General features: G+C 30.7%; 1 protein-coding gene across 1 annotated transcript in view; it reads left to right on the forward strand.

Annotated features, from left to right (window-relative positions):
• The window catches only part of LOC143053682 (uncharacterized), a 30,557-nt gene that overhangs the window by 13,913 nt on the left and 1,428 nt on the right, over window positions 1-15,216 (forward strand). The window contains exons 10-16 of the mRNA XM_076226470.1: window positions 446-562; window positions 4,810-4,920; window positions 5,534-5,644; window positions 6,631-6,747; window positions 10,172-10,282; window positions 10,898-11,008; window positions 11,994-12,110. Coding sequence (XP_076082585.1) covers window positions 446-562; window positions 4,810-4,920; window positions 5,534-5,644; window positions 6,631-6,747; window positions 10,172-10,282; window positions 10,898-11,008; window positions 11,994-12,110 — 795 coding nt within the window. The remainder of the gene's footprint in view (window positions 1-445; window positions 563-4,809; window positions 4,921-5,533; window positions 5,645-6,630; window positions 6,748-10,171; window positions 10,283-10,897; window positions 11,009-11,993; window positions 12,111-15,216) is intronic.

A 15,216-nucleotide genomic window follows, 5' to 3' on the forward strand; every position in this document is an offset into this window, starting at 1 on the left:
GTTGTATAGAAGGCTAAGAATTATTTAGACAAAGTTTAGAACGATAAAGCTATCTTTCTCTGGAATTAAGATTCAAATAAATAATTAAGACGTGATATTGTAAATAATTTTTATTGAATCATAGGTAAAAAGTGACTCATTGGTCCATAAATGGTCAGGTGTATTTTGTATGTCTGGTTTCTTTTTGTTCTCATATATACTGTAAATTCAGAAATTATTGTGTGCATTTATGATTGCGATATTGTAATTTTAGACTAAATTACGATTATTATTTTTAAGATTTTGAAAAAAATCAAGTTTAATTCATATGAAATATTTCAAAATGCAAGTATAAATTATTGCGTTTACAACTCTGTCTTATTTTTCACAATAATATAAACCTCCCAATAGTTTCTGAATTTACAGTAGTAACTTACTTACTTACTGCATTTTTTACTGATTCCAGTCTCTCCATGTGATAATCCTGCCTCTATGTGTATCCATGGTGGTAACTGTACATTACTGGCAGATGGAAATATTACATGTAGCTGTCCTGATGGATACTCAGGTGCTATGTGTGAACGTAAGTACTAGGATTAGAAATTATGGATTCTTAGGTGATTGGTGTGAACATAAGTACTACAGTTAGAGATTATAAAACGGTTATAGTTTTAGAGATTATAAACCTGTTATCGTTTAGAGATTATAAAACTGTTATAGGTGTCAGACCACCAATTAAAAATCCTTACCACCAATTAAAAATCCCTATCTGTTCAACCAAATTTTGAAATTTTCACAGCTTTCTAAATATTTTACCTTAAGTTTAACTTCATAGAAACCAGGTATATCCTGAATTGTACATGTATCAGCTTTCTACATGCCAATTTTCACCATACCTTTAAAGCCTTCTAACAAAATAACTGCCCTTGAACAGAGGTACTCCAAAAATAAACCCTGGTTTTCTGGAAATCTTAAACTAGTATACTATGGAGCGCATTAATCCTCAATTTTTAATGCAAACTCATAGACAAGTACATTTTGGCTCGAAATGGTCTAGATATATTTCTCTTTCACCAAAAGTTTCATTTCTGCAAATTTGTTCTACTGCTTTAAAGACTTTCCACAATTTTTACAATGTTTAGTAAAAAATCAAAGGTATTGAAGAGTCAAGAAATATTGACCCTCCTTTTTTACACTGGTGTCAGTAATGGGACTATTAACTGATCAGAAGTGCAGTCATGGTCATTTAACTGTTTTATTTACTATCAGTCAATAAAATTTAAGGTATAAAACTTTCATTTGAGATAATAAATAAGATTTTTGTTAGTTTATGCAGTGTTTAAATCAGGCTATGTTATCTGCCATACACATGGTAGGCCACAATGATATAAGGAGTAAAAATCAAATAATTGCATTAAATCTTCATGACAACAATTTTCTTTGGGTAGAAATCAACTTTTGTTTTAATGTTTAACACCACAGAAACAACTTTCTGTGCATTTATAACAATTTATAACATTTTTTATATGAAAGCATATTGTCAGGGTGGGAAAAGCTAAAAATAGCACAAATTTAGGTTTAAGGCTCTTAATTTGCAATATGTGACTTTTTGCTCCAAAAAAGATTATATGTGACTACTATTATTTCAAATAACCAGTTAAGACCAAAAAATCAATTGTTTTCTGAATTTTGGGTTTCACCGCATTTCTCTTAAAGGTGTCAGACCACCAATTAAAAATCCCTATCTGTTCAACCAAATTTTGCAATTTTAACAGCTTTCTAAATATTTTACCTTAAGTTTAACTTCATAGAAACTAGGTATCTCCTGAATTGTACATGTATCAGCTTTCTACATGCCAATTTTCACCATACCTTTAAAGCCTTCTAACAAAATAACTGACCTTTGTTGGTTTGTTTAAGTAAACAAGGACATCAAAAGCACTATTTTGTGTCAGAGTAGGCCTACTTTTACATACGTTCTAAATGGGAGGGAGTAATTGGTGGTCTGTTATAGTTTTAGAGATTATAAAACTGTGATAGTTTTAGAGATTATAAAACTATTATAGTTTTAGAGATTATAAACCTGTTATAGTTTTGGAGATTATAAAACTGTGATAGTTTTAGAGATTATAAAACGGTTATAGTTTTAGAGATTATAAAACTGTGATAGTTTTAGAGATTATAAATCTGTTATATTATTAAAGATTATAAAACTGTTATAGTTTTATGCTTTTGGTGGCAATTGTCGCAACTTTCCACTCATATTTTTTTATAACAGTGATGTCTAACAACAAATATACAAAACTTTTATGTAGCATGAAAAATTGGAAACATTTTCCCTAAAGGGGGGGGGGGTAGGATTTTCTAGAACAGCCCTGAATATTTATCTTGTATATACCAGTATTTACTGAGACTATCAAAGATCTAATTTCAAAACTAACTTTTCCAATCACATGAACACCGATTGACAAATGTGAAATGATTTTCATATTGCAGAGTTGTAAATAAATGCTACAAATATAGAATTAACTTTATGATATCCTGTTTGATACTAGGCTTATGCACAGAGTTGGATGTTAAAGTGCTAGCTGTAACAGTCCACAGGTAGAAACATCAAAATATAGCTACTCAGATACATTATTTTGACTCTTGAGCTAACTACCCGGTAGTCATTGGTCTTACTACTAATTATGCGTATGGCTGGTGGAAAAACTTCATATTCCATATTTGAATTCTTTGGATTTGTGTTGAATGCACCTGCCACATTCCAAATACAAACTCGCAACCTCAGTTTTGACAAGCTAGTAATACAGTAGTAAGACTACTTTAATAGATCACTTGACCAAGGAGGCCCTTTTTAAAATTGAAGAAGTTTTAACTCCCCAAAAATGAATCATTTACTGTATATAATAATTTCATTTTTAGCTCACCTGTCCCGAAGGGACAAGTGAGCTTATGCCATCACTTGGCGTCCGTCGTCGTCCGTCGTCCGTCGTCGTCTGTCGTCGTCGTCTGTCGTCGTAAACTATTTCAAGAATCTTCTCCTCTGAAACTACTGGGCCAAATACTTTCAAACTTTAACTGAATGTTCCTTAGGGTATCTAATTTATAAATTGTATCCGAAGTTTTGATCTATCAACAAACATGGTCGCCATTGCTAAAAATAGAACATAGGGGTCAAATGCAGTTTTTGGCTTATAACTCAAAAACCAAAGCATTTAGAGCAAATCTGACGTGGGTAATATTGTTTATCAGGTCAATTTCTATCTGCCCTAAAATTTTCAGATGAATCAGACAACCTGTTGTTGGGTTGCTGCCCCTGAATTGGTAATTTTAAGGAAATTTTGCTATTTTTGGTTATTATCTTGAATATTATTATAGATAGAGATTAACTGTAAACAGCAATAATGTTCAGCAAAGTAAGATTTACAAATAAGTCAACATGACGGAAATGGTCAGTTGACCCCTTTAGGAGTTATTGCCCTTTATAGTCAATTTTTAACCCTTTTTCGTAAATCTTAGTAATCTTTTACAAAAATCTTCTCCTCTGAAACTACTTGGCCAAATACTTCCAAACTTTAACTGAATGTTCCTTAGGGTATCTTGTTTGTAAATTGTATCTGACGTTGTGATCTATTTACAAACATGGTCGCCATTGCTAAAAATAGAACATAAGGGTCAAATGCAGTTTTTGGCTTATAACTCAAAAACCAAAGCATTTAGAGCAAATCTGACATGGTATAATATTGTTTATCAGGTCAAGATCTATCTGCCCTGAAATTTTCAGATGAATCAGACAACCTGTTGTTGGGTTACTGCCCCTGAATTGGTAATTTTAAAAAAATTTTGCTGTTTTTGGTTATTATCTTGAATATTATTATAGATAGAGATAAACTGTAAACAGCAATAATGTTCAGCAAAGTAAGATTTACAAATAAGTCAACTTGACGGAAATGGTCAGTTGACCCCTTTAGGAGTTATTGCCCTTTATAGTCAATTTTTAACCATTTTTCGTAAATCTTAGTAATCTTTTACAAAAATCTTCTCCTCTGAAACTACTGGGCCAAATACTTCCAAACTTTAACTGAATGTTCCTTAGGGTATCTAGTTTGTAAATTGTATCCGAAGTTATGATCTATTTACAAACATGGTCGCCATTGCTAAAAATAGAACATAGGGGTCAAATGCAGTTTTTGGCTTATAACTCAAAAACCAAAGCATTTAGAGCAAATCTGACTTTGGGTAATATTGTTTATCAGGTCAAGATCTATCTGCCCTGAAATTTTCAGATGAATCAGACAACCTGTTGTTGGGTTGCTGCCCCTGAATTGATAATTTTAAGGAAATTTTGCTGTTTTTGTTTATTATCTTGAATATAATTATAGATAGAAATAAACTGTAAACAGCAATAATGTTCAGCAAAGTAAGATCTTCAATTAAGTCAATTTGACCAAAATTGTCAATGGACCCCTTAAGGAGTTATTGCCCTTTAAAGACTTTTTTCACAATTTGTTCATCATGTTGACTTACTTTAAAAAATCTTCTCCTTTGAAACTGCTGTATCAATTTCAGCCAAACTTAGGCTAAATGAGTTTCAGAGTATCTAGTATAAATTTTATATTTTATTTCCTTGTATGTCAAGAAACATAGCTCCTATAGCTAAAATAGAACATAGGAGAAAATGATTATTTTTTTTGGCTTATGAAGAAAATAGGACGATCCAAAAAACATTTAAATAAATTGAAAAGCCAAAATGATCATTGATGAGAGATTTAACCAAAAGAATTAAGGTGAGCGATTCAGGCTCTTGAGAGCCTCTTGTTTTTATAGTCAGTGCATGTAGTACTGGAGATATTAAATGTGGTCCTGGTACATGTTATACAAAAAGTGGAAATGTATATTGTGACTGTCCTCCTGGATTCTTAGGCAATCGATGTCAAAGTGAGTACTATACTACAATTAATTACAAAATATAAAAACTAACAAAAAGTGTTTAGTATATAACTTCTGACCAATCAGAGAAGAGTTTCTTACAATAGAATATCTGAAATGAGGGGAATGCACATATGTTACTCTGCGTGGGCTGTATAGCCAGTCAGAGTTAAAAAACAGGAACTGTATGGTTAGCTTTATAAGGTTCTTATATGATAGAATTTAAAACAATTCAATGGATCAATAATTTTTCAAAGAACATGGAACAATTCTAAAATTTGAAATTCGTTTAAGAAAGGGACAAGTCAAACTTGTAACGAAATATTTTGATTAAACTCAAATCTTAATTTGGCTTTAATTTTGAGTTTTATCAGCAATGATGCTTATATTTGGCAAAGGTAGAATTTAAATGCTGGAGCCAAATCAATCATAGAATTTCACTAAATTGCATATTATCTTTTTTTAGTAGCATGAGTCTTTTTTGTCTTTGATTATGAATTTAAATAAAAAAAACATCTTTCATGTTTAATTGCATAAAAAGATTTAAAATGATATCAATAGATACTACTGTTGAAAAAAACTATTTTTTAATTTAATTTAAACTTAGTCTATATATTTTCAGATGACGCATGCAGTTTGATAAATTGTAAAAATGGAACCTGCAAAGTTGATCCAACAACTAAACAAGCATACTGCGAATGTATTGGTAACTTCATTGGAAGAAACTGTGAAAGTAAGGAAATATACTAAAAACTAATTATATGATTATATTAGGAGATGTTGTATGATTGCCATAGAGACAATTGAAAATTAGCCCTCAACAATGAGTAAAACAGGAACTGTATAGTTAGCTATTTAAGGTTCTTATATATGATAGAATTTAATACAATTCAATGGATAAATAAATTTGTCAAAGAATAATTCTTAAATTTGAAATTCTTTTAATAAAAGGGACAAGTTAAACTTCTAACGAAATATTTTAGTTAAACTCAGATTTTAATTTGACTTTGATGTTGAGTTTTATCAGCAATGACGCTTATATTTGGAAAAGGTAGAACTTAAGTTTCTAATTTCTAACCCTCTTAATCATTTTTCTGGTGTTAACAAATAGTCACTGGAATTACTATACCATAATTGATATATATCTCATTTAATACATGTACTTTTCAAGGAATCTGAATAGTTTGATCGAAGCAAATAATGTATTCAACAGCTTTTAAAAATTAAAATTGCAAAGTCAAACCAGATCAAATAGTCTTGCCGATAAAACTATTTGCTCTAGAAGGCTAAGAATTATTTAGACAAAGTTTAGAACGATAAAGCTATCTTTCTCTGGAATTAAGATTCAAATAAATAATTAAGACGTGATATTGTAAATAATTTATATTGAATCATAGGTAAAAAGTGACTCATTGGTCCATAAATGGTCAGGTGTATTTTGTATGTCTGGTTTCTTTTTGTTCTCATATATACTGTAAATTCAGAAATTATTGTGTGCATTCATGATTGCGATTTTGTAATTTTAGACTAAATTACGATTATTATTTTTAAGATTTTGAAAAAAAATCAAGTTTAATTCATATGAAATATTTCAAAATGCAAGTATAAATTATTGCGTTTACAACTCTGTCTTATTTTTCACAATAATATAAACCTCCCAATAGTTTCTGAATTTACAGTACTAACTTACTTACTTACTGCATTTTTTACTGATTCCAGTCTCTCCATGTGATAATCCTGCCTCTATGTGTATCCATGGTGGTAACTGTACATTACTGGCAGATGGAAATATTACATGTAGCTGTCCTGATGGATACTCAGGTGCTATGTGTGAACGTAAGTACTAGGATTAGAAATTATGGATTCTTAGGTGATTGGTGTGAACATAAGTACTACAGTTAGAGATTATAAAACGGTTATAGTTTTAGAGATTATAAACCTGTTATCGTTTAGAGATTATAAAACTGTTATAGGTGTCAGACCACCAATTAAAAATCCCTATCTGTTCAACCAAATTTTGCAATTTTCACAGCTTTCTAAATATTTTACCTTAAGTTTAACTTCATAGAAACCAGGTATATCCTGAATTGTACATGTATCAGCTTTCTACATGTCAATTTTCACCATACCTTTAAAGCCTTCTAACAAAATAACTGCCCTTGAACAGAGGTACTCCAAAATTAAACCCTGATTTTCTGGAAATCTTAAACTAGTATACTATGGAGCGCATTAATCCTCAATTTTTAATGCAAACTCATAGACAAGTACATTTTGGCTCGAAATGGTCTAGATATATTTCTCTTTCACCAAAAGTTTCATTTCTGCAAATTTGTTTGTTAGTTTAAGTAAACAAGGACATCAAAAGCACTAGTTTGTGTCAGAGTAGGGCTACTTTTACATACGTTCTAAATGGGAGGGAGTAATTGGTGGTCTGACACCTAAAGAGCAAAAAAAGTTGATCAGAAATCATTTGTTTTTGTTTTTCCTAATCCTTGATCAATTTGTAGTTGAAAAAATCCTTTCTGAGCATAATACGACTCCTATTACAATTTCACAGCTCAATTAAAACTGACTGTAATGTAAGCCTTTGATAGAAAATACTTGAAAATCTCATTTTGGACTAGAGGAACATAAACTTTCAATATCAAGATCAGTTTTTGTTGATTTTTCCTTGTTTGTTCTACTGCTTTAAAGACTTTCCACAATTTTTACAATGTTTAGTAAAAAATCAAAGGTATTGAAGAGTCAAGAAATATTGACCCCCCTTTTTTACACTGGTGTCAGTGATGGGACTATTAACTGATCAGAAGTGCAGTCATGGTCATTTAACTGTTTTATTTACTATCAGTCAATAAAATTTAAGGTATAAAACTTTCATTTGAGATAATAAATAAGATTTTTGGTTTATGCAGTGTTTATATCAGGCTATGTTATCTGCCATACACATGGTAGGCCACAATGATATAAGGAGTAAAAATCAAATAATTGCATTAAATCTTCATGACAACAATTTTCTTTGGGTAGAAATCAACCTATGTTTTAATGTTTAACACCACAGAAACAACTTTCTGTGCATTTATAACAATTTATAACATTTTTTATATGAAAGCATATTGTCAGGGTGGGAAAAGCTAAAAATAGCACAAATTTAGGTTTAAGGCTCTTAATTTGCAATATGTGACTTTTTGCTCCAAAAAAGATTATGTGACTACTATTATTTCAACTGATCAGTTAAGACCAAAAAATCAATTGTTTTCTGAATTTTGGGTTTCACCGCATTTCTCTTAAAGGTGTCAGACCACCAATTAAAAATCCCTATCTGTTCAACCAAATTTTGCAATTTTCACAGCTTTCTAAATATTTTACCTTAAGTTTAACTTCATAGAAACCAGGTATATCCTGAATTGTACATGTATCAGCTTTCTACATGCCAATTTTCACCATACCTTTAAAGCCTTCTAACAAAATAACTGACCTTTGTTGGTTTGTTTAAGTAAACAAGGACATCAAAAGCACTATTTTGTGTCAGAGTAGGGCTACTTTTACATACATTCTAAATGGGAGGGAGTAATTGGTGGTCTGTTATAGTTTTAGAGATTATAAAACTGTGATAGTTTTAGAGATTATAAAACAATTATAGTTTTAGAGATTATAAACCTGTTATAGTTTTGGAGATTATAAAACTGTGATAGTTTTAGAGATTATAAAACGGTAATAGTTTTAGAGATTATAAAACTGTGATAGTTTTAGAGATTATAAATCTTTTATCTATAATACTAAAATTACGAGGTCCAATTTGTCAGCCGTCATCACGTAAAAACGACGAATCAAAGAATTCAACTTTATATATAACTAATATAGTACAAAGGTGTAGATTAAAAATTACACCACTCCAGGCCCTTTTGTTTTCCACGTAATTAATAGTGCCAATAATAAAGAAGTTCCGGGTCGAGTCCGATACCGATACCAATAGTATATTCACCTGTTACGTATTACCTTATCTGTACGTTCTGCATATGACAGGCGCACCACCAAACGGTGTATTCAGGATTAATATGCTATATACATGGGTCATAATCACAGGGTTGACACTACTAAATTGTCAAATTGTTACCTAATGTAGTATTTTAACCAGTAAGACTTTCTAAGATAACAATACGAATACTAAAAATCTGTGACTAAAAGTAAGGCGTATAGGTACAGTTTTCAATTTGTTAGCGGGCATGGCGTAAAACAGCGAATCAAAGAATTCAACTTTATTTATAACTAATAAAGGACAATGCTGCTGATTAAAAAATACTCCATTCCAGGACCTTTTGCTTTCTAAATAATTAATATTACCAATTATTGATAAGTTCCAGTTCGACGGGTTCAAACAGAAAGATTTGATAGCAGAGAAAACTTTGTATCTTATAATCGGCATGACTTTATCAGATGACAATACTAATACTAAAATAAGGCTTGCGCATAGTTATATACTTTAATTCAGTCACGGACCCGCGATATCACGGGTGTGTTCTAGTATTATTAAAGATTATAAAACTGTTATAGTTTTATGCTTTTGGTGGCAGTTGTCGTAACTTTCCACTCATATTTTTTTATAACAGTGCTGTCTAACAACAAATATACAAAACTTTTATGTAGCATGAAAAATTGGAAACATTTTCCCTAAAGGGGGGGGGGGGGTAGGATTTTCTAGAACAGCCCTGAATATTTATCTTGTATATACCAGTATTTACTGAGACTATCACAGATCTAATTTCAAAACTAACTTTTCCAATCACATGAACACCGATTGACAAATGTGAAATGATTTTCATATTGCAGAGTTGTAAATAAATGCTACAAATATAGAATTAACTTTATGATATCCTGTTTGATACTAGGCTTAATCACAAAGTTGGATGTTAAAGTGCTAGCTGTAACAGTCCACAGGTAGAAACATCAAAATATAGCTACTCAGATACATTATTTTGACTCTTGAGCTAACTACCCGGTAGTCATTGGTCTTACTACTAATTATTCTTATGGCTGGTGGAAAAACTTCATATTCCATATTTGAATTCTTTGGATTTGTGTTGAATGCACCTGCCACATGCCAAATACAAACTCGCAACCTCAGTTTTGACAAGCTAGTAATACAGTAGTAAGACTACTTTAATAGATCACTTGACCAAGGAGGCCCTTTTAAAATTGAAGAAGTTTTAAATCCCCAAAAATGAATCATTTACTGTATATAATAATTTCATTTTTTTTATAGTCAGTGCATGTAGTACTGGAGATATTAAATGTGGTCCTGGTACATGTTATACAAAAAGTGGAAATGTATATTGTGACTGTCCTCCTGGATTCTTAGGCAATCGATGTCAAAGTGAGTACTATACTACAATTAATTACAAAATATAAAAACTAACAAAAAGTGTTTAGTATATAACTTCTGACCAATCAGAGAAGAGTTTCTTACAATAGAATATCTGAAATGAGGGGAATGCACATATGTTACTCTGCGTGGGCTGTATAGCCAGTCAGAGTTAAAAAAACAGGAACTGTATGGTTAGCTTTATAAGGTTCTTATATGATAGAATTTAAAACAATTCAATGGATCAATAAATTTTTCAAAGAACATGGAACAATTCTAAAATTTGAAATTCGTTTAAAAAAGGGACAAGTCAAACTTGTAACGAAATATTTTGATTAAACTCAAATCTTAATTTGGCTTTAATGTTGAGTTTGATCAGCAATGATGCTTATATTTGGCAAAGGTAGAATTTAAATGCTGGAGCCAAATCAATCATAGAATTTCACCAAATTGCATATTATCTTTTTTTAGTAGCATGAGTCTTTTTTATCTTTGATTATGAATTTAAATAAAAAAAACATCTTTCATGTTTAATTGCATCAAAAGATTTAAAATGATATAAATAGATACTACTGTTGAAAAAAGCTATTTTTTAATTTAATTTAAATTTAGTCTATCTATTTTCAGATGACGCATGCAGTTTGATAAATTGTAAAAATGGAACCTGCAAAGTTGATCCAACAACTAAACAAGCATACTGCGAATGTATTGGTAACTTCATTGGAAGAAACTGTGAAAGTAAGGAAATATACTAAAAACTAATTATATGATTATATAAGGAGATGTTGTGTGATTACCATAGAGACAATTGAAAATTAGCCCTCAACAATGAGTAAAACAGGAACTGTATAGTTAGCTATTTAAGGTTCTTATATATGATAGAATGTAATACAATTCAATGGATAAATAAATTTGTCAAAGAATAATTCTTAAATTTGAAATTCTTTTAATAAAAGGGACAAGTTAAACTTCTAACGAAATATTTTAGTTAAACTCAGATTTTAATTTGGCTTTGATGTTGAGTTTTATCAGCAATGACGCTTATATTTGGAAAAGGTAGAACTTAAGTTTCTAATTTCTAACCCTCTTAATCATTTTTCTGGTGTTAACAAATAGTCACTGGAATTACTATACCATAATTAATATATATCTCATTTAATACATGTACTTTTCAAGGAATCTGAATAGTTTGATCGAAGCAAATAATGTATTCAACAGCTTTTAAAAATTAAAATTGCAAAGTCAAACCAGATCAAATAGTCTTGCCAATAAAACTATTTGCTCTAGAAGGCTAAGAATTATTTAGACAAAGTTTAGAACGATAAAGCTATCTTTCTCTGGAATTAAGATTCAAATAAAAAATGAAGACGTAATATTGTAAATAATTTATATTGAATCATAGGTAAAAAGTGACTCATTGGTCCATAAATGGTCAGGTGTATTTTGTATGTCTGGTTTCTTTTTGTTCTCATATATACTGTAAATTCAGAAATTATTGTGTGCATTCATGATTGCGATTTTGTAATTTTAGACTAAATTACGATTATTATTTTTCAGATTTTGAAAAAAATCAAGTTTAATTCATATGAAATATTTCAAAATGCAAGTATAAATTTTTGCGTTTACAACTCTGTCTTATTTTTCACAATAATATAAACCTCCCAATAGTTTCTGAATTTACAGTACTAACATACTTACTTACTGCATTTTTTACTGATTCCAGTCTCTCCATGTGATAATCCTGCCTCTATGTGTATCCATGGTGGTAACTGTACATTACTGGCAGATGGAAATATTACATGTAGCTGTCCTGATGGATACTCAGGTGGTATGTGTGAACGTAAGTACTAGGATTAGAAATTATGGATTCTTAGGTGATTGGTGTGAACATAAGTACTACAGTTAGAGATTATAAAACGGTTATAGTTTTAGAGATTATAAACCTGTTATCGTTTAGAGATTATAAAACTGTTATAGGTGTCAGACCACCAATTAAAAATCCCTATCTTTTCAACCAAATTTTGCAATTTTCACAGCTTTCTAGATATTTTACCTTAAGTTTAACTTCATAGAAACCAGGTATATCCTGAATTGTACATGTATCAGCTTTCTACATGTCAATTTTCACCATACAGTTGGGTGCAGACCAAGCATTACATAAAGTAAACGCAAGTTAACGCGGCGTGCACATTTTTCGTTAGTTAACTATAAATTTCGCGTTTACTAGTAAACGCCCGTTTACTTCATTTAACGTTAACGCGGTCAAAACGGAAATTTCTAATGTCTACTCGAGTAAACGCGCGTTTACTATGTGTCCGTTTAGTCAGTAGTAAACGTCCGTTTACTTCAGATTTCACAAGTTTAATTTTACGTGCACGTAAAAGTAAACGGGCGTTTACTACAGATTTCTCAATTTTTATGCGCACTTGAAAGTAAACAGGCGTTTACTTTTCGCGTTAACTAATTGTGTATATTATAAAATAATCGCCGTGTGCATTTGTACATTTTTTAATGTTGTTAAAATGACTTAATATTTTACGTATATGGGTTTTGAACCCTAACATTAAAAAACACTTTTTATTAGAAATATAAACATTTATTAATTGCAAAAATAGTCAGTTCCAAAAATTTTCAACAGCGGATTTTCTATTTTTTTTGTTCAAAATTTGCATGTACAAATATCGACTCACAGTTAAACCGGCATATTTAAAAATAAATATGCCAAAATTAAATATTCCAAAACTTAATATCCTCTCACGAATGTAAACTGAAAGTCTTGTAGGTTTTACAGTTCCAGGAAGAATTTCCATTTTGTTCTTATATGCAATGATTAATTTTCAATAAATTAATTAAAGAGGTCTCATTTCATTAAATGCAATTGCCAATATGTTGATCGAAAATGGACAGATGGATATTTTAATGTACCTTATCATGTGATATATTAGGTCAGTGTATCCAGGATACGAGGACAATCTGCGTTAACGCGCGTTTACTACAAACAGTAAACGGGCGTTTACTTTTTTTTAAAAGATAGAAGACACGCCTTGTTCGCGTTAACGCGAAGTAAACGCGAAAGTAAACGCCCGTTTACTATTAATGTGTACTAAAATTTCGGAGTTAACGCAGAGTTAACATGACGTTTACATGAAGTGCACGCGAGTAAACGCCGCGTTCACTTTTTAGGCCCGTTTACATGTATTGCTTGGTCTGCACCCAACTGTACCTTTAAAGCCTTCTAACAAAATAACTGCCCTTGAACAGAGGTACTCCAAAATTAAACCCTGGTTTTCTGGAAATCTTAAACTAGTATACTATGGAGCGCATTAATCCTCAATTTTTAATGCAAACTCATAGACATGTACATTTTGGCTCGAAATGGTCTAGATATATTTCTCTTTCACCAAAAGTTTCATTTCTGCAAATTTGTTTGTTAGTTTAAGTAAACTAGGACATTAAAAGCACTAGTTTGTGTCAGAGTAGGGCTACTTTTACATACGTTCTAAATGGGAGGGAGTAATTGGTGGTCTGACACCTAAAGAGCAAAAAAAGTTGATCAGAAATCATTTGTTTTGTTTTTTCCCAATCCTTGATCAATTTGTAGTTGAAAAAATCCTTTCTGAGTATAATACGACTCATATTACAATTTCACAGCTCAATTTAAACTGACTGTAATGTAAGCCTTTGATAGAAAATACTTGAAAATCTCATTTTGGACTAGAGGAACATAAACTTTCAATATCAAGATCAGTTTTTGTTGATGTTTCCTTGTTTGTTCTACTGCTTTAAAGACTTTCCACAATTTTTACAATGTTTAGTAAAAAATCAATGGTATTGAAGAGTCAAGAAATATTGCCCCCCCTTTTTTACACTGGTGTCAGTAATGGGACTATTAACTGATCAGAAGTGCAGTCATGGTCATTTAACTGTTTTATTTACTATCAGTCAATAAAACTTAAGGTATAAAACTTTCATTTGAGATAATAAATAAGATTTTTGTTAGTTTATGCAGTGTTTATATCAGGCTATGTTATCTGCCATACACATGGTAGGCCACAATGATATAAGGAGTAAAAATCAAATAATTGCATTAAATCTTCATGACAACAATTTTCTTTGGGTAGAAATCAACCTATGTTTTAATGTTTAACACCACAGAAACAACTTTCTGTGCATTTATAACAATTTATAACATTTTTTATATGAAAGCATATTGTCAGGGTGGGAAAAGCTAAAAATAGCACAAATTTAGGTTTAAGGCTCTTAATTTGCAATATGTGACTTTTTGCTCAAAAAAAGATTATATGTGACTACTATTATTTCAAATGATCAGTTAAGACCAAAAAATCAATTGTTTTCTGAATTTTGGGTTTCACCGCATTTCTCTTAAAGGTGTCAGACCACCAATTAAAAATCCCTATCTGTTCTACCAAATTTTGCAATTTTCACAGCTTTCTAAATATTTTACCTTAAGTTTAACTTCATAGAAACCAGGTATCTCCTGAATTGTACATGTATCAGCTTTCTACATGCCAATTTTCACCATACCTTTAAAGTCTTCTAACAAAATAACTGACCTTTGTTGGTTTGTTTAAGTAAACAAGGACATCAAAAGCACTATTTTGTGTCAGAGTAGGGCTACTTTTACATACGTTCTAAATGGGAGGGAGTAATTGGTGGTCTGTTATAGTTTTAGAGATTATAAAACTGTGATAGTTTTAGAGATTATAAAACTATTATAGTTTTAGAGATTATAAACCTGTTATAGTTTTGGAGATTATAAAACTGTGATAGTTTTAGAGATTATAAAACAGTTATAGTTTTAGAGATTATAAAACTGTGACAGTTTTAGAGATTATAAATCTGTTATATTATTAAAGATTATAAAACTGTTATAGTTTTATGCTTTTGGTGGAAATTGTCGCAACTTTCCACTCATATTTTTTTAT

Source organism: Mytilus galloprovincialis, chromosome 12 (genome assembly GCF_965363235.1).
Source record: "Mytilus galloprovincialis chromosome 12, xbMytGall1.hap1.1, whole genome shotgun sequence".
NCBI classification, from domain to species: domain Eukaryota; kingdom Metazoa; phylum Mollusca; class Bivalvia; order Mytilida; family Mytilidae; genus Mytilus; species Mytilus galloprovincialis.